The sequence below is a fragment of the Stegodyphus dumicola genome, chromosome 6 (assembly GCF_044657685.1).
Source record: "Stegodyphus dumicola isolate Sdum_Otavi_A_Nest chromosome 6, ASM4465768v1".
In the NCBI taxonomy this organism is placed as follows: domain Eukaryota; kingdom Metazoa; phylum Arthropoda; class Arachnida; order Araneae; family Eresidae; genus Stegodyphus; species Stegodyphus dumicola.
In genome coordinates this window covers 81,939,814-81,966,570 of record NC_140773.1, presented here as the reverse complement: position 1 = coordinate 81,966,570, position 26,757 = coordinate 81,939,814, and the positions used below count along the sequence as shown (strand labels likewise).

At 32.3% G+C, this 26,757-nt stretch overlaps 1 protein-coding gene across 13 annotated transcripts in view; it reads right to left on the bottom strand.

Moving 5' to 3' along the window:
• The window catches only part of unc-104 (kinesin family member unc-104), a 248,891-nt gene that overhangs the window by 26,293 nt on the left and 195,841 nt on the right, over nucleotides 1–26,757 (bottom strand). For all 13 annotated transcript variants that reach the window (XM_085818584.1, XM_085818589.1, XM_085818586.1 and 10 more), the window contains 4 exons: nucleotides 14,825–14,930; nucleotides 13,642–13,756; nucleotides 13,458–13,540; nucleotides 7,453–7,577 (listed from right to left, as the gene is read on the bottom strand). In XM_085818584.1, coding sequence (XP_085674710.1) covers nucleotides 7,453–7,577; nucleotides 13,458–13,540; nucleotides 13,642–13,756; nucleotides 14,825–14,930 — 429 coding nt within the window. The remainder of the gene's footprint in view (nucleotides 1–7,452; nucleotides 7,578–13,457; nucleotides 13,541–13,641; nucleotides 13,757–14,824; nucleotides 14,931–26,757) is intronic.

Below are 26,757 nucleotides of genomic sequence, written 5' to 3'. Positions count from 1 at the left end.
GGCATTTTAAGGTAAAGCAGAGTGGTGTTGGCAGAGCAGAAGTTAAGGAAAGGAAGATGACGTAGTTATGCAGAAAGTACTCATTCTGTTGACTGGTTAAGCTGTTACTGGTTAATTTTCATTACCTTTCTTAAGCAACATTATATAACACGGATAGATCTCAAATTTGTGAGAACAGATGAATTTAGAGGAAGAACATAAAATCTAGAATTGTTAATTTTGAGGTCGTCAATTATTTCTTAACGCAGCTATCGTATTTTGCTATATCTTACACATATATATATAGCATATTAGTTTAATACAATTAGGGTACATTAATTTCAGAACATAACGTGTATGTTAATATATATATAAATATTATTCCTAACACAAAACAGATATTAAAATGATATTCACTAGGTGCAATATTTTGCAAGATAACAGGAATTACAGAGCATAAAAAGGATAGACTAAGAATTCCATAAATTCCAGCATAAAAGTAGTCTTAAAATAATTGAAGCAAATTAAATCATCACTAGACTATATTGCAGCAGAGAAATCTCTTTTAATTTCCCATACACTTGAATGGTATTTTTAGAAGTCTTTTTTTTTTTTTTTTTTTTTTTAATTTTCACTGTGAATAAGTAAGCACATGCTTGGAAACTGTACTGATTATTATACACTCATGTGCAAAATTAGAGAATTTGCAAACTGTGTCTATTTTACAATAACTAAAGAAACAAAGGCACTAATAATACTGTCAATTAATTATCCAAATATTCAGAGTTGAATACATAATCATACATGTACATGTCTGCAGAGCTGTGGTTACGGAGAGGATATAAGTCCTAGAGGTTTTTTTTTTTTTGCAATTTGTGTGCTCGTACTCCTTCATGACATCCGCACGGTTGTCACAAGAGTTGGGAAAATTTTATAAGGTATCAGGTAAAACGAGTAGGGACGAAGATATTTATGACTGACAAATGCTGAGATACCAACAGAGCTGTTGCAAAGGTAACTGGAATGCAATATCTGCAGCAGCATCCACTCGGAATATGATGGAAGTTCAATCTTTCTCTTGCAGTATGAGGAGGGGGATAGTGGGACAGGCTTGTGTTAATGGTGAAAGAAATTTTAAGATGAGTTTTGAGCCTGACCTACTTGAACTATGAAGAGCTGAATACAGTCTTATGCAGCTGTGAGCAGGTGATTAATTCATGATCTGTTCTACATATCAGAAGATAATACAGATCTATCACCACCGTGATGTTCCTGCCTGCCATCATTAGAAGACTCGGATATTAAAACTTTGGACTTCAAAGAACTGAGCTCAAGAGCTAGATTTAGACAAAGAATGGCAGCTGACCTACGGAACAGATTTCATAATGAATACACAAGGGCAATTAAAGGAACAGGTTTTAAAGAAGTACATAGTCAAATAGTTACATGTCAGCAACATCATTCTCATAGAATATATAAATAAATGACATATTCATTGGCCACTGTAGAAAATAATAGAACTTTTGCCTGGTCAAGACAAAGCTGTTTGTTTGGCTAAAGTGAAAATACAGAATGGTATTTTCTTTCGACTAATAGCCAGACTATTTTCTCTCAAGATAATAACAACATTCTACCACCAAAGAGCACCCTTTTAGGTGCACATTCATAACCATCTGCAGTGAACACCATTCCAAAGTTGAAGAAGTTGCTGATCAGGAAAGTCAAACCCAGAACTTGCCTCTTCTTCTTCAGAGACCATATAATGGGCACTCACAGTCTTCAAACTTTTGTTCCAGGCTATTCTACTCTTGGCCTTAGTCTTCCTATTAATGACTTTTAAGTTAGACAAATCTTTCTCGAGACAGTATAGACACCTGAGTTTTAGACTCTCTCTTTTTCTAGTGTCTACTGATTTGTACACAAGTATTTTTTGGTAGTTCTATTTTCAGCATTCTGATTAGGTGACCAGCCCATGTTAATCTCTGGGTGCTGATAAAATTTATAATGTCTGGATAACAATACATCCTGTAGATTTCTGCACTGGTTCTTCTTTTCCAGATGCAATCTGTTTGAATACATCCAACAATGCTTCTTAAAATCTTTTTCTCAAAGACTGCAAGTACTTCTTTATCCTCTTCAGTCAATATCCAGCTCTATATGTCAAAACAGGTCTAATTAAACACATGCAAACTGTCGTTTAGTTGTTCTTGCAAAAAGGTTTGATTTCAGACATTTCTTTAACCAAGAAGCATCGGTTAGCAACTGTTACAAATTTCAGAAGAGATATTGTTCTCTATATTAATTATTGAGCCTAGCTATGTGAACCACTCAATTTCAAATCTATATTTAACTATTTCTAAGACAGAATGATTAAATTTTGATTTAGCATATGGCTTATATTTAGTTTTTGTTTGGCTGATGCTAAGATGGATTTTAGCTGCTTCAGCCAACAATGAGAGAAACGCTCATTTAAGTGCTTCCTAAGTTCTAGCAATGTTGTCAATATTGTCCACAAATGCAAAGACTTGAACTTATTTGTTAGAAATATTTCTCCTTGCACTTATTTTGAGTCATTAAAGACTTTTTGAAAAGCACTTATTTTTAAGTCATTAAAGACTTTTTGAAGAGCCATATTTAAAAGGAGCCAAGCCAAAGCATCATCTTGTCACCTTGTTAACCCTTTCTAAAATGAACAGGTTCTGAAAAATTATTCTGTATCTTATCTATTAACTTGGTCTGTGTTAAGGTAATGGGAACAAGTTTAACAAGCTGTTTAATTTCATGACAGAATCAATATGTTTTTTTTTTTTTTTTTTCCTGTTTATTGAATCATAAGCAATTTTAAAATCTATGAATAAATAATGTCAAGTTCAAATTCTCTGGTGTTTTCCATTATTTGTCTCTGAAGATTTGCTCACTAGTGGACCCATCTTTATGGAAGCCACACTAATAGTCAGTAATTATATTATTTGTATAAAGAGCTAATTTGTTGTGAAGAATATTAGAAAATAGTTCATAAAATGTGATGAGTAAACTAATACCTCGATAATTTGAGCATTTCTATGAACAAGACAGATGGTACTAAGTCTCCATTCTTTTGGTATCATTCCCTTGCTTATTATAAATTCTATTAAATGGTGTTTTCATTATAGTGTCTGGTCCTTCATTTTTAATAAATTCAGATGGTACTGAATCAGGCCTGAAGATCTGTAGTTTGAACCAGAAACAGCGCAATAATAAATTCTGATATTGATAATATCTGATCCATATCTAGAATCAATAAGTATATGTCAATCGGGTTTTGCATCTCCCTATCAGAGGATTGCCAAGTAACTTAGTGTATTTTTTTTATGGCAAAAAAATGCACTGGATATTGCCATACCATTCTGGTAGCAAAGTAGATCAATTTCTGTCCATTTTTATTTAAGGCCTCATGTAGACTATTCATTCCATTAGTTGGTAAGAATTTTTTTGCATTCAAGTTACCCATTATAATCTTAATGTCATGCTTGGGAAAAATTCTATAAATTGTCCACTGCTCCTCATAGAATTGTTCTTTTTCTTCTGCATCCTTATTCTCTGTGACAGCATGTACAATTATTTATCAAGTTGTAGTAAAAGAATCTGCTTCTCATTAGAAGCTTATAAATTCAGGAAGATCTTGCCACAAAGTCAATTCTCAGATGTCTGATTCTCTTGCTTACAAAAATCCCATTCCTAAAATATATTTCCTTTTTTCACAGCTCTAATGCTCTGAATGATTCTTTCAATTATATCCTCATCAAGCCATGTTCTCTCCTGTACGCAAATATGTTCAGATAGTATTTATAAAACTGCTCAATCAATAATTATAGTCCTTTACTAAAGTGTGAACATTCCATGTACCAACTTGCATAGTCTATAAAATCCTTTTCAGGTTGTTTCCTGTAAGACAGCCAAAAATTTTCTTCTTTACAAGTAGCAAAAATATATTTTTTTTACATGAAGAGGTCATCAGCCTCTTGCCTAACCCCAAAACTGGAGGATTAGGTTTCCAGTAATCTCTGGAGGGGAATTCAGTTATATGCCTAGACACTGAATAGCTTAAGTACCCTCGGAATGCCATTTCCCATACCCCTTACAAGTGAAAGGCATTTGAGGGGAGAACTTGCAACCATTGTGAGCATAGTTGGAAGAATTATCAAGCTCCTTCAGCTGTTTCAGATCTAAAGATTGAACTCCTCAAGATTTTTGAACCTGACTGATGGGAGGATGTGACAGCATGACAGCAGTTAGTGACTTTACCCTCTGTGCCATCTAACAAGTTATAATCAGTGCTGCTAGAACTGTGAATAAGTAAGCACACGCCTGGAAGCTGCAATGGCTATAATAGATGTGATTAAACTATAAGCCCTGCAAAATACTGAAAATTTGTGCATTAAAATAGAATTTACTTAATGAGTCATTATTTCAAAATGACATGCCCATCAATTTTGGTTTGGAATACTTAGTAGTGCTTTTAGAATGATAACAATCATTCTAAAAGCACAAGTCACTTAAATCTTGAGTAAATTTGGACAAAGTGATAAAAAAAAAAAAAAAAAAAAGGCGGCTAAAAGTGCTTTTCTTTTTTTTTTTTTTAAGAACACTTTAAGAATTGTTTCTTCATACTACGATAATGCCACTCTACTATAACCACAATGCGTTTTACCCAATGCAACTAAAGCATACACTTTGCAGCTCAGAGTTTGCATTGCATGCATAACGGCCTAACTTTAGCAAAGCAGTCTAAATACTTGTAATATGGAGATACTCAGTATTTTTATGTCTAGAAAAAATATTCACAATTTTTAAGTTGATTAGACAGAGATTAAGATTCGGGACAGACAGAGTAACCATACCATTCAATAATAATTTACTATACAGTGGACTCTCGATTATCACGGTGCGGATTATCTGGTTTGCGTGCACAGCTGTGCCATGCAAATTTGAGAATGGAGAAAAGATTTTTTTGTAATGTAGAAATTGGAGACTTATCTAATTGTGAAGAAGTTGAGGTTATTGCCATAGCATAAATATATATATATATATATATGTTGTATGATCTTAAATTCATTTAGTATGAAATCGAGTTATTCTACTACTTGCGCAATTGCTGCAAAGTAAGTTCATAATAATTTATTTACTGAAGAAATATTGATTATATTATCTCCCAAGATTAATTTTAGTAGAATTATCTTAAAAGAGTTAATCCATAGTTACTAAGTTCAATTGTGAAAATTGTTTTAAAGTAACTTGAATGTAAATTGTTAAAAATGTTTAACGGGGACTTGAATTATATCATGAATAACAAAATTTCAATTGTAAAAAGAAATAAATTAAAAGCAAGTAATCATTGCCATTGATCGGAAACTAGTTGACTTTTCAAGGGGAACAAACCAACTCCCATTCAATGAACAATAATTAAGTGTTTTGTCCTTTACTCAAGTAACAAGGCGATGCCAAACCGGCAATTCAAGTTAGGCCAAATATTTCCGTGAATTGAAGGGATCAAAAACCAATCCAGAGCACCAAAGAACTCATTCTGATTAAGCATTTTCGCTAATTCAATTTTGAGTGAAAAGCAATTTCTGCTGTAAAATTGATAAATTACTCAAGTAATTGTCCCCCGACACCCTCGTGTTTATGCATTTTAATTCAAAACTATTTGTAGAAATTAAACATTTGAAATTGGCATTATGCAAAAGAACTCAAAGTAATTGAAATAAACATTATAAAATTACAAAATATAAGAAATATAATGCAATCTTTGCAAAAACAAATACAAAAATAAAAATAAAAATTGAAATTTAAAATTTATAATAAGAAAAGGGAATGTACATGAAGATATAAAAGGCCGGAAAAAGCATTAATTAACTTACGTTCTTTCTAGTGGGAAGTGAGCAAAGTGTTGTCTTTACATCTTACTCAGAAGGGTTGTGTTTCCGAAATTCTTTAACGGCAGCGGGAGATTTTAATTATATTAGTCAGTGAGACTTGTGTGAAGTAATTTATGGGAGAGGGAGTGACTAGGAATGCTTGAGGAACGTATGCTTAATGCTTTTTCTGGCCTTTTATATCTTCATGTACATTCCCTTTTCTTATTATATATTTTAAATTTAAATTTTTATTTTTTGATTTGTTTTTGCAAAGATTGCATTATATTTCTTATATTTCGTAATTTTATAATGTTTATTTCAATTACTTTGAGTTCTTTTTCATAATGCCAATTTCCAATGTTTAATTTTTACAAATAGTTTTGAATTAAAATGCATAAACACGAGGGCGTTGTGGGACATTACTCGAGTAATTTATCAATTTTACTGCAGAAATTGCTTTTCACTCAAAACTGAATTAGCGAAAATGCTTAATCAGAATGAGTTCTTTGGTACTCTGGATTGGTTCTTGATCCCTTCAATTCACGGAAATATTTGGCCTAGCTTGAATTGCCGGTTTGGCATCGCCTTGTTACTTGAGTAAAGGACGAAACACCTTTGTATTTATTTCTTAATTATTGTTCATTGAATGGGAGTTGGTTTGTTCCCCTTGAAAAGTCAACTAATTTCCGATCAATGGCAATAATTACTTGCTTTTAATTGCTTTTAATTTATTTCTTTTTACAATTGAAATTTTGTTATTCATGATTTAATTCAAGTTCCCGTTAAGCATTTTTAACAATTTAGATTCAAGTTACTTTAAAACAATTTTCGGAGTTGAACTTACTAACTATGGATTCACTCTTTTAAGATAATTCTACTAAAATTAGTCTTAGGAGATAATACAATCAATATTTCTTTAGTAAATAAATTATATATATATTCATTTATTTCATTTTTAAAAAAGATTTTGGCATGCAACTTCAATTGCAAAAAATTGACAAACGGCTCAATAGCTGCTTGACTGAATCGGATTTTCAGTACTTCAGTGATGTGAATATTCTTTCAAATGTCACATGAACAGAAGAGGCAGAAAGTGATACTAAAAGTTCAAGCAAAGAAGATCCTGACAATTCATTACATAAGTTCCAAGACAGCAATGACTTTTGTTGAAACACTATTGAACTTCCTCTACAAAAGGGGTTTCTAAAATAATAGTATTTTGAAAAATATGCAGTGAAATCCGACAGATATTTTAACATTCTCAAAAAAGAAAAAAGTAATTACTGATCTTTTTAAAGAAATAAATGCATATTATACGCATGAAAATTGTTAACTTAGATTATCTGTTTTTTTTTTCAGTTACCAGTGACCTGCTTCCCCGGCATTAGCCCAGATAATAGATAGTATACTGTATCTAGAAACCTGTTCATTATTTGGGTTAAATACAAATCAATACTATTTGACATCATTAACCAATTTAAAGTGAAATCGATAAAGTTTTATCATTCTGCTCAAGCCTTTTTGATTTTGATATTATGCCCCTTTAAATAAAAATGATGATGATAAGACTACTTACCAGGGCTTCCAGAATCAGCTGCTCGTTTCATAAGCACTTCATATACACCACTGACATGATTACCCTCAGAATTTTTATAAGCGCCAGAGAATAAATGTTTTAGTGAACGAGCATTAGGAGATATCCTGTCGAAAAAGGGGGAACAATATACAATGCATAACATAGATACATACAAACTAAACAATAAATAAGCAGAATAAAACTGGAACATTTAAGTCAAGAAACAATATTTATATTAAATAAATACTCATTATAAAGAAGCAAAATGCAAAATAAAATTCATAATACAATCAGAGATAATTTTATAAATAACTTGCAAATAACTTTAAAAAAAAAAAAAAAAAAAAAAAAAAAAAAAAAAAGCACTACATTTTTAAGTATAGTGGAACCTTGAGATACGATCACTTCAATATACGAGAAATTCAAGATAGGAGGAAAGTATGAGTGAAAAATTGGTCTCTAAATATGAGCACTGACTCGAGTTATGAGCAATGAGCCAGCCTGTTGGTATATGTGGCACCATTTCCCGGTCCGGCTTGACTCGGGGAATTCCCTCATCAGATCTATCAGAGTTCTTTGATTTACATGTTTGTTTGCTTGTGAGTCAACTGTTTATTACATTTTATGTGAAAATAATTGTTTCACAATGGCTCCCAAGAAGATTGTTGCCTCAGAGAGTGCTGGAAAGAAAAATAAAGGAGCCACGGCCATTGAAGTTAAGAAAGAAATCATACATAAACATAAGCATGGTGTAAGAGTGACAGAATTGGCAAAGAATTATGGCATTTCGACATCGACAATCTGCACTATTCTGAAGAAGCAGGAAGAAATTTGAAAAGAGGTTACAGTTATTTCCAAGCACTGTCCAAAATTCCTAGATGTTGAGAAGCTGTTGGTGGTCTGGATTAACGAGAAGCAATTAAAAGGTTGGTGTTGAAGTAATCATTTGTCAGAAGCTATCATAAATGTCAATTACAGTTATATCATTTAACAGTGCTATTTACTAGAAAAATTGATTTTTATGTTGAGGAACACAACTGTACTATTGGTAATGGGATTTATAAGATCTTTGACAACTTTTAATCTATTACACACATTTCATACAAATCTTCGCTTTTTCTTTTGTAATACATTTCATTTCCCAATAAAACTTACAAACCACACACATATTTTTGAAAAACTAATTTTTTTTTTAATTACTAATCTCAATCATATATTTATTTTTGGTTTCTTTAGTCTATATATTCAAAGCAAACTAAAGCTATAATCTGTACTGTTCTTACATAACAAACATATTTAAAAATATGCATGAGTGTAATACATAATAATGTATTTTAAAAAGATCCACTGTATTACTGAATTAGACTATCAAGATAATCAAAGAACTCAGTATTAAAACATGAAGATCAAAGCTTTGAAATTTTTCGTCATGTTACAGTAAAAAGTAATCATTTGAGAATACATCTACAATACAGATATAAAAAAGGAACAACTAATCTTAGTAATCGATTTTAATGTACATTTTTACAGAATAGTTAAAAACCTTGTGAAAGTACAATTCAAGATTCCTGTGCATTATAAAATTAGAACACAAAATCAAATCCTTTGAAAATGACTCTCAGTTTTGTAAGTTATTTTACTAGACGTTATAACAGCTGAGCATAATTCTATTTATAAACAATGCAGCAAGTAAGATTCACTTACATAACTGTGGTGTATTGAGAACTTAACACATTGTTGTTGGGCGCTTCGCATCCGTGCATTATGACGGGAGCGGGCGATTTTTTTAAAAATCCTCACGAATTGTGTCGTTACATAAACTCATTATATACTGAAAATTACTTTGAATTTTTTAATGAAACTGATTTCCTCAACTTAAAATGTATTTTTCATCGTTTTTATGAAAGACAGGAACTTTTTTTATAAATGAATATAGAATATACAGTTGAAAGTAAAAAAAAAAAAAAAAAAAGGAAAAATTTATAAATTTTCATTAATATTATTTATTACCAAAATATAAATAAACAAATAATTTTTAATGAAGTAAATAATGAACCACTAAAAATGTTTTGTAGTGTGAAAGTGCTCAAAACATTTACCTCCATAAAGAGGTACGCCACAAAATTTACACATAAAACAAGTTTCCCTTTGCACTTTTTGAGATGCATACACTCAACATTGTCTTCGCACAAATTTTTTCTTTCTAATTCCAACAACTTTTCCTAGAATGTGGTTTTTCAAATCCATCAACAATCTTCCTGGTAGATCTCGTTTAGGCGCCCTTTTCCAGAAAGTGGATAGTCTTGGCTCGATTGTTATCTTCGGTTTGTACCGAATCAACACAAAGTTACTTCATATAAAAAAATTTTATATTTTACTTCGTTGCTTTTGTTGAATTATAGACAACAAAGGAATTGAACAATGCACAATTTATCATGTACACTGTTACTTATTTTGTCCATTTCGTCGTCTTTCGTAGTATTGAATAATAAGACTGATCTGCACGGTCGACACCTTTCATAAAGTTGTTAAAATCAATCAATGCATTTGGTTTAGTTATTTTTTGGTGTGTTATTCTGTCAGTATTGTGACTATCTTTAATTTCCGCCGAATATATAGATGAAATAAGGTTCACTTCTTTCTTCGATTGCCAGATTTGAAGTAAAATATCCCCTTTACGGCAAAAGATTGTCTGTTTTTTTCTGAGATTTGCTTTTTTAGACACTCCAGTAAACTTCTATTTTTTCTGATGGTTCCACATACCCTATTTTTTTTCGCAAAAGGGCTTAAGTGTTATCAGCACTATTATAATAATTATTCATATACAGATGGTGCCAGACATCTGTATATGGAGATTGTCTCTATCAGCCGTTGTAATGCCAAGACTTCCATATTTGCCAAAATCTATCTCTAGACATTGTTTCTGCAAAGAATGGCATTTCTGTGCAAGGATCTGTGGTACTGTACTCATCTCTTCTATCTTTTTGAACTTGCCCCATGAAAATAATTAGTCCCGAAAATTTCTTCATTTCCGATATTGCGATATCCTTTCATTTCATACTTTTTTGACTTATTTTGAAATTATTCATATTTTGGTAATAATACCTATTTGATTCTTCTACAAAATATGTGAACAAGTCATCTCTAATAAACAAGTTCAATGCATCAGTTATCGATTCAGGAACAGTATCAACATTTATCCCAGGGTGACCTAAAAACTTCTCTAAGATCGGTGGATTATCAGTCGATCTTTATTCTTTTTCATGTTCGTCAGAACTTGATTCAGACTCAGATGGAATAGTTCGACGGATAAATCTTTGAGGTTGTGGAATAACTTCTTCATCCTCACTCTCCTTCTCATTCTGCGTATCAATAAATCACAAATACACTGACTACCAATAAGTATTTGGACACCTGTGATAGAAAAGAAAAACCAACTTTATTCAAAATCAATAGTTGGTAGAGCCTCTACGAGAGGTAATTACAGCGTGGACCCTCTGGGGCATACTTTCCACAAGTCTTTGTATGACAGCTAGTGGTATTTTCTTCCACTCGGCTTGGAGAAGACATAGAAGTTCCTTCAACGATTTTGCACGGGTAGAGCACCCCTGAATTCGGCGATGCAACTCGTCCCAGAGGTTCTCGATAGGGTTCAGGTCTGGACTCAGGGCAGGCCAGTCCATTCGATGAACTCCATTGGCATTCGACGTTAACCAAGGCACCAAGCCTTGGTTAACGTCGAAACATGACAACTGGCATTGCCGTCCTGAAAGTAACAGGGGTCCAACCCATAAAACTGCCACAACGTAGGAAGCACATTATCATCCAAAATAGTGCAGTAGGCATCGGAGTTGAGCTTACCAAGAATGGGGACCAAGGGTCCCAGCCCATACCAGGAGAAACACCCCTAGACCATAATTCCACCTTTGCCAAACTTGACTGTTGGCACAATGCATTCTGGCAGGAGACGTTCTCCAGGTAGACGCCAGACCCAGACCCTGCCATTCGAACGATAAAGGGTCAACCTTGATTCGTCACACCAAAGAACCCATTTCCACTGATCTATGGTCCAATTTCGATGTGCTTTGCACCATATTAACCGAGCAGCACGGTTGGACTTTGTGTGAAAGGCTTATGGGCCAGCAGCACGACTTCTCGGTTTCTATCTCCCAGTTTCGCTGGTCTGCCGACTCGGGGCACATTCTGACAATCACCGCTCACCTTCCACTTCTTAATCACATAGGCCACTGTCGATTTGGGGTACTTCAGATCGCTAGATATGTCCCTTAAGGATCGGCCACATTTGTGATACCCAATAATTATACCTTTCTCAAAATCAGAGAGCTCCAAACTGCGAGGCATCTTGCATGCGACTAAAGCCGATGCTGTTTCCTACACGATATATACCGGCGGAGTCTGTGACGTACCTTAGGACCGCAGATATTGTCATTGCATAGGTGTCCAAATATTTATTGGTAGTCAGTGTAATCTGGCAAATTGCTCGCACAAATTTCCTGGTCACTTTCGTCATCACTGTATCTCATTTTATCAGTATTTAGAGTATTTATATATACCAAATAACTATACCACTTCCACAGGAAAAACAATTATTGAAAGAGTTTGATAACAAATTCGACTCAAGATAATTATAAAAAATACAAAATATCACTAAAAAACTTGCGATTTTTGAAAATAATATAGGTTTGCAATGCAATAATGGTTTGCAATTCTTCCTAAGGAGACGTCTAAACACCAATAACCACCTAAATTCACTAAAAATAAAACGACTCAAAATTCGTAAATTTGCAGGTATAATGTGTTGTGATGAGCTCATTTATCACTTTTATTTCTGAACATACCATTCCATACCTAATCTATTGTGGGAATGTTTACACCTGCATAGTACTATGTATAAATAAGCGGCATAACAAACATACACACATGTAGTAACTCGTATTAGCTACGTTTCCCGCATTCTACTACCAGTTCATAAAAAACGTATTACTACGTGATCCACCCTCTATGCACAGTTGCCAAAAAACTTAATTTTATGTGTCCCGACTACAATGTGTTAATTGTAATCGAACTTAAAGTTGGCGCAGCGCAAGCATTGCAAGCGTGCAAAGTTATTGTATATCGGAACTGAGACTGAATGCCATAGTTGTAGTTGTATGTGTGTATGCAAGTGATGATGTGTTTTGTGTATAATAAAGTAGCACATAATTAAATACAGTGTTTTGCGAAATAATTATCTACTAAAGACATAATAGTAACAATGACAACTGTTCCTACTTTTATAAAGGCGATTTTTTCTTCATTGTGATTTTGAGTCACTTTTAGTATTATTTACCATTTTAATGAAAATATGCTGAACTACAGGTAATGGATGGGGCTCAAAATTCTTTTCAAATCTATTTCATTATGAATATCATGTTTATTCTTTTTAAAACTTCTAGTAATATTTCCATACTAACACTTGTACATTTTTTTATAAATGTTAGTTAATTTGTGATGAATTTTGGCTGCAAATGTACCTTCAATGAAAAGAAATCTAATTAGCAGACAAAGCTCACATTTACCAGTAGCACTCATTCAATTAGAAAATTTCATACGCTTGCTATTAAAAACAAAACCGCTAAGGCAATGGCAAAATATAGCATGCAACCAATTCTTGAATATATTAAAATTTTCCCTCATTTCCATTTTTTAAAGCCCTCCAAAAGTTCATTAAAATTTGCTTTCATAAATCCACTCTAATAGTTAACTAGCTATTACATATTTCAAATTTCATTTAACAAAATCTGTTAACCTTTCTTAAACAGAAACTGAGAATAATTAAAACAGAAATTGATAATAAATAAAACATGTTAACATGTAATCAAAACATGAATATGTTTTACATATGTACTAATCAGATACAAAGCTTTTTCATACATAATTTTTAAGAAAATCAAAGATTTCATGATGCATATAAGCAGATAAAATAAGAAAACAAACATAATCACCTAGGTGTAGTTCGTGCATCTCTGCCACATATGATCAGACACAAATCTTTGGTTATTATTGCTGGATGAGCACAATTTTCAAGCTAAATAGAAATCCTCAAATTTGTATTTGAATAAAAATATAATACATATGATTTCAAGTTTGAAATATATAATTACTAACTGTATTAATAATAATTAGTACCTCAAGATATGCAGAAAGTGTCATGTATATTCTTTCTCCAGTAGGGGTTGAACGATTCATCAATGCTGAATTATGTAATGAACTATCCCAAGCAGCTTCAAATCGATAAAATGTTCTAAAAATATGAAAATGAATATATATTACAAATTAAAATAGAAAATACTGTTTTTTAAGCATAAAATGCCTTCAAGTCACGTCTTTAAGTTTTTATAATATAATATACGTATATAGATAGACATTCAGCATGTAACACATTAAAAAAGCAAGTAATTGAAAGCATCCCGAGGAAAATCTGAATAAATACAAAACTGACAGCAATATTTAGAAAATAAAAGATCACCATAGTGATCATTGTTTAGTAGCTAAGGAACCAGAACAGCTATTTCTATATTTTAATTTATCATCACTGCATCTAAACACAGTAGAATGACTGACTGCAAATTTCAACCACTATGTTTCTACACTAACTTGATGATAACAAGCTTCAGTAAAATTGATTCGTGATTTCTGTAACTAAAATCTGTTGAAAACAAACTATAATCCTGCTGGACTTTTCTACTTTGGTGTGCTTATCATTCACAGATTTTTATGCAGTTAATATTAAACATTATTCCAAATCATAAGATGTTGGTGGGAATTTACCATTCTATCATCAAATTACAATATTTTTACATTTAATAGAATATAAAAAGCTACCTAAGAGTTTGTTTACATTTATAAAATAAAATTTTAGGAATTTATTACACTAGAATGTAAGACTGTTGCGAAGAACAGTCTTACATTCTAGTGTAGTAGTGTAAAAGTAAAATTTCAATGTAGTAGACAAAGGATATTCTCTTTAAAAACAAAATACATAATATTTCAGATCACACTGCATTCTTGGAGACATTCATGATCTCAGCCATGCTAAATAAAAATTCTATAAAGAAATGCAATGTAAGATTGAATTTGTTAAAATCTTTATTACTTTTTTTAACTTGCTAACAACATTGCATAATTTTAATGCTGGTGTACTGATACAATATTATCAAAATCTCATCTTACATTGATGGCAATATATATGTCCAAAACATAGTTAAGACATATTTTTGCATATGAATGACCACTCGAACTGTAATCTGATGCTCTGCAGGATATGTTAAATTATTTTTTTCTCAAGCAGAGACAAAATATTTTCACAAACCTGTCATCACCAGACTTTTCATAGTAATCACCAGGAAATATTCCTAAGGACAAGACTGAAGTATCCAAATCATCGTCATCACATTCAGGGGTAGTTCTGATACGACCTTAAAAAAAGTAAAAAGATAACTAAGTAATATTCTACTTAAGCTATTTTCCACAAGCATAATACATTTAAACAAATAAATTAAACACTTATCTATCCACTATTCATTGCATATTTTACAAACAAACAAAAAAAAAAAAAAAAAAAACATAATTATATATATGTACGATACAATAAAATACGATAGCTGCTTTAAGAAATATATTGGTGACCTCAAAATTAACATTCTAGATTTGGTGCTCTCTCCCTAAATTCATTCGAGATTGGATTCGAGATCTTTCTATGTTACGTAATGTTTTAATGCAGATACCTCTTGTCCAATCAAATTAATTGTAAACCAAACTTTCTCTAACTCAAACTGAAACTATTGATTCCCTCCCTTCTTCCTTTCTGTTGCAGCATTCTCTTTTGCTTATGCTTCCCTGCCGGAAGACACTGCTTTTCCATGCTGCTGCTTATTTGTCTAAGATAATGTTGTTTAAAATGGTTTTTAAAATGGAACTTATTGTATTCAACTATATTTAAGAAATATCTTGTCTGCAAAAGAATGATTTGACATGCATGAAAAATAAAGGTTGTGATTCTTCAAGCTCAGTTGTACTAAATGCATCATCATGCTTTCCCACTCAGCCCTACCTTCAGCCACTATAGTCTTCTCAGCCATCTAAGCAATATCAAAAGTTGTTAAAAGTTCCAGTGCCTTCATCTACGCATTTTAAAATCATGACATATATATATGTATATAAAACCAATACAACTAAAAACGAAATTGAATATCTTGATTTACACATTCTTGTTTATCACAAAACTAAGCTTTTTGATAAAAAAAAAAAAAAAAAAAAAAAAGACAATTTAAATTTACCACTAACAGATTAATTACCTGAGAATCCAACATTTCTAAACATGTAGATTGTAGAAAATTGTACTAGTAGTATAATTTATAATCAATTAATTAGAATTAAAAACATTTCTACAGAAGTTTCTTACTTACAAGAGGAAATCACTTTACTTACTGATATTTTAATATGTTGTCCAGAGGCCAATATTTAGAGTAAAGAAGCCATCGTAGGACAACACACTTTATTTACATGAATAATGAATAAAAAGATCACACAGGAAATCATATTGATGATCACATAGCCAAATAAAATCTCACCATCTCCATACGCTCGAATGACGGATGTGTCGGAAGAATAGACAGCTGCGCCGTCATAATTAATAAGCATGCGCATAACAAAAAAAAAAAAAAAAAAAAAAATTTGCTCACCTTTACCCAACACATCCCTCCTGCGAGCAACATTTTTTCAATACAAAAATGAAATACAAACAATATATAACACATTACATTAAGAAATTAAGGAAATTATTTTCAATGTGTATATTAATTTTTCTTCACTGACACTCTTAGTAAGAAAATCTGCAATCATATTATCAGTTTGTGAATATTCCAACTTAATGACATTGTCCTTTGTTAAGTCCTTCATAAAATGGAAACGTAAGTTCATGTAATTAAGACACAATAACACGCCGAATAAATACTAATTCAGAAGTCAAACAACAAAAATCAGCGTAATATTTGCAAAATTTTCACAGTTGACTAGTTTCGATGGTTTTACCGAACCACCATCTTCAGCTGCAAAACCGCAAATGAACAAGATAGGAAATAATGATTAGATAAGATAAGAAAGCCTGGACAAGAATAAGCAAGTGGCGCCATCTGTTGGCGAAACCAGAACTAAAACATAATTTCTCTAAAAGCCGAAGGCAAATTTGGATTGGAATTAGGATCGTTAACTAGAACAGAAAGATTTTTATGAATGTGAAACGCCTCTAGAAAATCCAGTTCTCCAATGGAAGATGTTTTTTGAATAATTTTAGCAGCAGAAAAATTGAAAGTGTGATTTTCGGACCAACAATGTTGAGCAACAGAAGACTTCTGTGTTTCCTTTTTTCTAACATATGCCTCATGTTCCTTGATGCGAAATTTTAAGGCTCTCTTAGTTTGGCCAATGTACTTTAAACCACACTGGCAAGGAATCCTATAAATACCCCAGGAATTCATATCCGGAATGGGGTCTTTGAGTATAGAAGTCCGAATTTTATTGATGGGAGAATAAACAACCCGAAAGTTAAATTTCTGCAAAATATGTGCAACTTTATAGCTAATTGATGGAAAGAAGGGAATGACAACAGAATTTTTATAATCTCCTAAAATAAGAGTGTGTGTTGAGATGAGAATTTTTTAACTGCTTGATTAATAATGTTGGGTGAAAAGCCCCTGTCAATAGCTATTGCTTTTAAATAATTTAGTTCTTCATCAAGGGCTAGTTTGGAGGAGCAAACTTGAAGAGCACGGAAAACATAGGAATAAAATGAAGCTAACTTTTGTTTAGTCGGATGACATGATTTAAAGTGTGGTGGAAGGCAAACAGATGAAGGTTTACGGTAAACTGTAGTACTGAAATTGGATGTGTTACGTGTGACCAGAATGTCGAGAAACGGAAGAGAATTGCAAGTCTCAAGTTCAAAAGTGAACTGAATAGCAGGATCGATAGAATTCATTGTTGAAAGAACTTTATTTAAATCATCTTTATTACCTTCAAACAGGGTCTGTGAAAATTTTGCAAATATTACGCTGATTTTTGTTGTTTGACTTCTGAATTAGTAAGTTCATGTGTCTGGATTTCGTAGAAGATCTGGACCATTCAAAAATTGTTTACATTTTAATTCTGATAATAAATTTACAGTCCAAATAATATCCTTACAAATTTCAGAAATAGAAAATAATTCTGCTTCACAAGTAGACAGATTAACACTTCTCTGTTTACGACATTTCCAAGAAATCAATGAATCACCTACTAAAATAGTACCACCAGAAAATGACTTACAATTTTCTGCATTTCCCCAGCTAGCATCAGCATATGCATTTAAAACTTCGAAATCATTGCTAAATCATTGTACCTTTTAAATACCTTAATACCCTTTTAGCCAAAAGATAATGCCTTTTTTCTGGTACATGATTAAATTGTGACAAATAAGTTGTTACAAATGATATATCAGGACGCATTTTATTTGCTAAATATAAAAGTTGCCCAATTAATTCCTGATACAAAATTGCATCAATTTTTTCATTTGTACATGAAAAACCTTTATCTGCCCCTTTAACGATTGGCATTTTTACTGCTTTACAATTTTCCAGATTGTGTTTAGTCAATAAAGATTCAATATGTTCTGTTTGAGACAAACATATACCATTTTCCAGTTTTTCTATTTGCCTTCCCAAAAATTTTGAATTAGTATTTTCATGTAACTCAAATACATTTTTAATTTTAGAAACAATATTTTCAAGCATTTCTTTATTGTTACAGAATACAGCTAAATCATCAACATACAAACACAATATAAAAATGTTTTTGATATCATTATAAATGAATATACAATTATCAGATGCTAATTATCAGAACTCAGTCCAAGTTCTTCTAATTCAGTTTTTATTTTCATATACCAATTTCTACTCGATTGAGGCAACCCATAAATACTTTTCTTCAATTTACATACTTTTCCTTCTCCAATCAGTTTTTCATAACCAGGTGGAGGAGTCATATACACATCCTCGTTAAAGTCACTGTACAAGTATGCTGTTTTTACATCATAAAATTTAACAGTGAAGTTTAATTTAGCTGAAAGTGCAAGCAATAATCTAAAACATTCAATGTTAACTACTAGTGAATATGATTCGGTATAATTCTTATTTTTTATTTGATTAAACCAAGCCGCTACTAATCGCGGTTTATATTTTACTTCCCCAGAGTCTCCTCCCTTCAAAGTATACACCCACTTACTTTTTACTAATTTTGTTTTTCCAGGCTTCTCTACTATTTCCCACACTTCGTGTTTATGTAATGAATCTAATTCATTTTCCATTGCGGATTTCCAGTCATACCAATTAGCACTTTGTTTTGCTTCCGAAAAATCATTCGGAACATTAGATTATACTTGATGCTAGTTGTTTTGATTTGAGCCTCTCAGATGGTCTTAATGGTATTGCATTTCCATATTTATTACTTTTTTCATAGCTATTAGATGTTTGGACTTTATTCCCTCTGTCATCAAACCCGCTACAATGGCTCATGTCCGAGATTTCGAAATTCGATGAGTCATCATATTCGCTTGTTTGAGTAATTTCCGTAACAACCAATTCAAGGTGTGGTTTTTGATCTACTTCATTTCCTCCTTCCTTTTAATTCTTCAGTATCCCAAGTTTCTAAGGTTTTATTTTTCACCATATAATTACTACCTTTTAAAGATTCGTTAAATTTAACTGATCGTTCTTCAATTATTTTATTACTTGCTATATCATAAATACGGTATCCTTTTCTTTCTCTAGCATATCCTAACATTATCCTCTTTTCCCTGGTATGTAAAAAATTTGTTTCGCATTACTTTCGGAATGTGAAAGTATGCCACACATCCAAACTTTTTTAGATAGTTTAATTTGGGTTTTTTACCAGCCCAAATTTCTAAAGGAATTTTTTCTTTTCCTTTCCGGGGTGTTAAATTTGATACTTGAGTACTAAAATTAATTGCTTCTGCCCAGAATTTTACCAGAAGCTCACTCTCATGTAGTAATGCTTTTTCCAAAAGAACTCTGTTTGCCCGTTCAGCTTTCCCATTACTCTCATTGTTATATGGAATTGTTTTTCCATGAAAAATACCTGAATTAGCAAGATAATTATCTAATTGTTGATTTACAAATTCTAAACCATTGTCTTTTCTCAAATGTTTAATTCTTTTACCAATTAAATTTTCATACTTAGCTTTAAATTTACAAAATGTGTCAAATGCTTCACTTTTACTTTTAAGAAAATAAGTAAAATACATTCCAGAAAAATCATCCACTAAGATCATAAAATATTTAGACCCACCAATTGATTCAGTTTGAACAGGGCCACATAGATCCGAATGAATTAATTCTAAAATTTCTGAACTGTGATTAATGTCAATATTTGGATGACTTTTTCTAGTTATTTGATTTATGTCACAAGTTTCACACTTAAAATCACTTACATCCTTAATATCAATGTATTCTTTCATTTTAAGCAAATATTTAATTAAAGGATTTAAATGGTACAATCTACTATGCCAAAGTTCATAATTATTACCAGTACAATCATTAGCAATGCAAGATTCAGAATTATAATATGGTTCTAAATTAACTTCAAGCCTATCGTTATTCTTAAATGCTTTAAAAAGTAATTCATTACACCTACTAAAAACTAATATAGAATTATTCCTTGATTCAATTTTACATCCTTTATCCATTAAGGCAGTGAGTGACAATAAGTTATTTCTAAAATCAGGAATATAATTAACATTACTAATAGTTAAATTAATAAAACTAGAATTCTTTGTATTTATAGTTTTTGCTCTAACAGTAACAATACCTTCTGAAAATATTTTTGAATGTTTACCTGCCTGGTAAATCTCCCTCACCTCTGGTGTAATATTCTGAAACCAAAAGAAATCTTTTGCTATGTGTCCAGTTGTACCACTATCCAGCAACCAAATTTTATCACATTCATCATTTTTTCCACGCGTAAGTTGAAGAGGAAAATCACTTTCTCTTTCATCAGAATGAGATGAAACGTTCACACTTGTAGGTTGTGACTTCTTTCTTTCCTTGTTACCTTTGAATAACTCACTTTCTGGATAGTTGTTTCTGTAATAGCAGTCCTTCGTGATGTGACCAGGCCGTCGGAAAATGTAACAAATTCTTGGCTCATAGTTTTTATTCCTTCTTGATATGAACACTTCTGCGTTGGTTCCATCAGGTCAATTCCCCTTCGTTGAATTGTGAACGGACTCTTCCTCACGGAGTATTTCGAGTACTTCATCAATTATTTTTTCACGCCGAGTTTTTACAATTTCCCTAATTCGAGGGAATTTTCCACGAAGTCCACGGACTGTGTAAAACAGCAGTTCCCGAGGAGATACATCTAGTCCTAGCGATTGGCAATTAGTTGCTATTCCTCTCGCTCTTGCGATATAATCATTAGCCGACTCATGCAACTTCATTTCTAAATTTTTAACTTATTACCAGCATCTATTTTTAGATCTTCGGCTTGTCCCATAAATGTCGACTTTATTTTTTCCCAAAGAATTTTTGCATTCTCTTCTGTGGAGAACTGAAACTTGATCCGATAGTGAAAATTTTATATATGCTATGGCGTCAGCGTTTTACTCATTCCACAATCTTTCATCATTCTCGTCTAAGTTTTCTGGTTTTACTGTCGAAATTACCAAGTCAAGTCTTTTCAGTGATGAGGCAGCTTTAATTTTCAATGCCCAAATAAAATAGTTCTCTCCAGTTAATTCGGGAACGTTCCACTTCTCCATTTTTGGCTTCCATTATGACAGTTTCGGTTTCGACTTGGTATTTTATATCCAATTCTTCTTGACAAAACCACGGAGCTGCTACCATTTGTTGTTCAGAGACCAATATTGAGAGAAAAGAAGCCATCGTAGGACAACACAATTTATTTACATGAATAATGAATAAAAGGATCACACAAAAAATAAAATCTCACCATCTCCATACGCTCGAATGACGGATGCGTTGGAAGAAGAGACAGCTGCGCCATCATAATTAATACGCATGCGCATAACAAAAAAAAAAAAAAAAAAAAAAGTTCACTTGCCTCTACCCAACATAAAAAAAATAATGTTTCCACATGAGGAAAATAAGGTAGGATGAGTTAATTAGGATAGGAGATTTGTAAATATTGTAATTAATTTTAATAAGTTACTGTAAATTAGTTTTCTGGTATCTATTCTGTGACTAACAAAGCTGATTTCATTTCATTAGATGCTGAAGTAGCCAATTTAGTATGAAGACTCCATAACTTTTTGCCAGAAATTAATCTTACATTGATTACAATTCTTTTTTTAACTGTTTCAGCCATTCTCAACCTTTTTTTTTTTTTTAAATTACTATTAAAGAAACAAGAGCAATGTTTGCCTACTTGTAGAAACCAGCACATAGACTAAGGCAATCCTATTCTCGGACGCACATAACATATCTTTCTTTGTTACAAAGACCACTCAGCAATATTTCTTAGTAAAGGAGTTTTTCATGAAAGATAGTCAACTATTTTATGTAAACTACAACAAACATTGATATTTTATCGAAAAGAATTTTCCCCATTTATGGCAGTTTGGCTTTTAGTACTACAACCTTATTTCACAGTTAGACCAAATCTTCACAACAATGTACCTAAATTTAACACCACCATTTTCTGTAGTAGTTATAGCAATCCGTTGGATAAAGTAGCTTTATCCTTATAATTATTACCGTAATTTCACTGTCTTTAGCAGCCATTTAGAAAATTTCATTTATAAAAGGTACAAGCATTCATAGTGAGTAATTTATTTTGGTCTTTTTGCTTTTGTCTGAAATTAATTTGCGCTGCTCTCATCAATGGGATGGCCAAAAATAATTCAATTTTTATTTTAATTAAATGATAGGACAGATCAACATTTTAGAGAACCTATTTGCATATTTTAAAGATGGTGTTAATCCATATTTCAGGCTTGCTGATGTTTGCTTAAACACATATTGTAAACTTTGTGTGTTTTACTTATCTTCTGGACTTCGCATTGTGAATGATATTTCAGTCAAGAATGCCTTTAAGCATATGAAAAAGGCAGTATCAGCAGTTTAGTTAGTTTGAATGAGGTCATGTAATAGGGCTATAGGAAGTTGGATTTTCTTTTTGTAATACTGCAGAAATACTTAGCAGGGATGTATCCACTGTTCATATATGTTCACAGCAGTGGAAACAGGAAGGGAAGGTATTGTCTGAAGAAGGCCAGGATCGGGATGCATACATATGCCACCACTCAAAAGGAAGATATTTGCCACCTATCTGTGGCACACATGCTGCATCTGCAACAGACATTCAAGCTTTTGCTGACACTAGAGTGACACAGTGAATTGTAACAAATTGACTTTTTTGAGGGTCAGTTTGAAGCCAGATGCCCTGTAGCGGCCATAACATTAACCCCAAATCACTGCCATCAGTGACTCTGTTGGTCTCAAGCTAGAAGCACTTGTATGGTGGAGTGGAGATCTGTTGCATTCTTAGATGAAAGTCATTTCTGTCTTGGTGCCAGTGGTGGTCATTTGTTAGTCAGAAGGAAACCAAATGAGCACTTGGAACCCAGCAGTCTACAGCATAGACACATAGGAGAACTCTCGTCATTACCCCACACACCTTGACAGCAAATTTGTACGTCAGACTGGTGATTGCACTGCCATATTTGAGAAAAATTCCAACAGGATAATTCTCATCCCCATACTGCTGCTACAATCCAATGTGCTCTAAAAAACATCAACATGTTGCATTTACATGTTGCCTTCGCCTGCATGATCATCAGAATCTTTTTTCCATTGAGCACGTATTGGATATGATTGGATGATAAATCCAGTATCATCAACAACCAGCATGGACTACAGCTGATTTGATTGACTAAGTGCAATAGGCATGGAACTCTATCCCACAAAATGACATACAGCACCTGCACAACACAATGCATGCATATTTGCATTCATCATATATCACATTTTCATACTTGAAATGGCTCTTCTCAGGCATACTTTAACCGGTGACTTGGAACATTAAAAAAAAAATTTACCTAGAAAAACACTTTGCCTACATTTCATTCTTCGAAACTGATTTCTTCATGGTGTTGAAATTTCATTTTCCATCAGTATTTTTGACATTTGTACAAATGACAGCATATGAAGTAGATTTAACTTTTGTGATTATTTCTAGTTTCTTTTGAAAATATAATAGCCTGAAAGATGAAGAAGGTGTAAAATCATGGTCACAGAATTGTCATGCTGATTGCTGATCAGTACCTTATCATACAGCAACTATATAGCGTACTTGTGTATGCTTCATAATCACCTTTTGTATGAGATTCGGTGCTCCATACTGTTTCCCTCTCCAAATTTTAAAGTCAGAATTACTGTGTCAATATATTATACTTTGCATACTTTCACATGAATGAAATAAAAAGAACAATTTTCATGAACACAAACTAAAGTATTAGCATACTTGCCAACCTGACACTCAAAAATCAGAAGATTTTTTTAAGAAATCAGGAGATTTTTCACAATGTTAAAAAGACTTTTTAAATGATAAAAATATAGTTTTTATTAATGAATTAACTTTAAATAGTTACTAATTTTTAAATACAAGCAACACAAAAATTCCTTACACATAAAAAACATTTTTATTATTTGCATCGTTTAAGCAAGCAAGCAAACAAACAAAAAAAAAAAAAAAAAAAAAAAAAAAAAGACACTTTAATCAGTTTTTGTACAAATGTTACGAACATTCGCAGATTTTGCTTTCGTTAAGAAAGAAACTTCATAATTTTGTTCATAGCAATTGCCACATAGGCCTGCTTTCGCTAATAAAGGTTTTTCTAATGTGTCATCACTAATATTAGATCTAAATTTAGTCCTCGTTTTCGCAACAACACTGAAAATCCTCTCACACTCTGCATTACTATGAGGAACTGTCAAGATGGCCAACATAATTCTAGATAGTTAGTTCACTATACAGTCAAAAGTCGTTAATCCGGACTCGGGACTTCGGCGATTCCGGATTATCGATTTTTCCGGATTATAGATCATCAGTTTAAATCTCGTAAGATGGCATGCAGAAATTCTAAAATTAAAAATATGAAACCGTAATTTATGAAATAAAGAACAATTATGATCTAAAGGGTATCAAAATTTACAAAAAAAAAAAAAAAAAAAAAAAGCTTAATATTTATTTGTTTACTTTATTAAACATTTCTTTTAATGTAAGTTGTTTAAGTTGCTTCGTTTTATGTGATAATACTTTCTCTTTAATTCTATAAACAGACATAATTTCTTGTTCAGTTACAAAGTTCCGCTGTTCAAGTCCCGTAATTGCTGTGCCGAGAATACCGAGTAACTTGTCAATCGAAATTTTTTCGTTTTCACTAACCTCTCTGTCACCTTCTTCATGTCTTTATCCATTTTTTTGCAGCAATTCCACTTTTTGTTTGATGGACATCGAAACATACTTTCGTTTTGTAGATCCTTTGGGAGCTCCAGTATCGGAAATTATATTACACATAATCGAAAGTTCAAGTTTACTTTTATAAAATTGCTCTTACAGTCTGCAAAAAATAATAAGCCGGATCCAATTCGAAGATTAAGGAACAATGCAATCATCAACATTAACTGAAATAGATAATTTTAGCTTATACCGTCCGTTATACATAAAACGCGCACGTGAAAACATATTCTGCGCTTGTGCACACGCAGTCGTAAAGGTCTTATGCACACGTGTAAACGCCTATGCACATGTGTCAACGCGGCGCATGCGCAAAAAGGTTTTAGCTTTGAGGTCGGGATTATAGATCATTCCGGATTATGGGTGTCCAAATTAACGACTTTTGACTGTATTTTAAAATTCCATCAGCACCTTTCAATTTTCCAATTAAACTCCACTGGGTGTCAATCCTAGCTGATTTTATAACTTCATCCAAGTTTTTTAATTGTAAATTGCAAAATTGCGGCTGCAATATTATCAGTGGGGACATCAATATCATCATCTTTCATGACTAAATGAAGTAATACAGGAAATCTGTTCAAAGTACTTTATATCAGAAAAAGATGCATTTGCTAGAGCAGAAACATCAGCAACTTTAGCATGCAAAATCACTTCATCGTTGACTGGAAATTTATGTAGTATGTAATCACATACTTGACAGAAGTAACTTCTAACATGAAGATAAAACTTATTTTTGTCTTCTTCTGAAAGTTCTTTCACTATTTTTGTAGTTGCAGCTCCTATTATGAAATCTTAATCTTTCTTCTGATTTTCTATTTCACCGCAAATCACATCATATATAGAATTACAAGACAAAACACAGACTAGTTTTACAAACTTTGAAAAAATGTCTTGAAACAGATCATAAATCATTGTTTGCATTGAATTAATGGACTTCTGCTTTGTAGAACTGTGTTAAGAACATCGAATGATGGCAAAATGAACTGTAAAAAATAGCAAAAAGCTTTGTTAAGGTCAGTTTTTTATCTTGAGAGAAATCTGTATCAGCTTTACGTTTCTATTTTACAATATTATTTTGAGAACTGCCAGCTGAATGGTGTAGAAATTACTTTATTTTTCTCAAACCTATTTTTAACAATGGAAGTAGTAACTACATCTCCATTTACTTTAGGTATTTTATAACATTCAATAGAGCCTTTTATCTTAACTCTCGAAGCATTTACTTCTTTAAAAAATGCAAGAAATGAATTTCATTGATCGAAGATTCTAGATCAGCATTTCTTTAAAGACAGCCAGTGTGTACACATAAGTTTCAAAATTTTCTCATTTCAGTATTATGCAGCTGTTGGAACTTTTTCAATTTTTCCTTCCTTTTAGAACTCCTTTCAAGATAATAATAAATATCAACAATGTGTTCATCCACATTTAATGGTAAAGAAGCTGCCCCTTTTTCAGCTGCTAAATTTAACAGGTGACAGGTGCACCTCATAATCTGCAAATCTGAACTTTTCTTTCTTAAGATGCCTGCAACTTCAAGTCTACCATTACTGGTGCATTATTGACACCAAGTGCTAAGCAATTATCCAGAGGGGCTGCATTTTCTTTTAAAGTTTTAATAATTAGCTGTGCTGTAGAATGTCCGTGCTGTAGAATGTCCTTCCTGTCGAATGTCCTTCTAAGGTGGGGACAGATAGTCAACTCCTCTCAATTTCT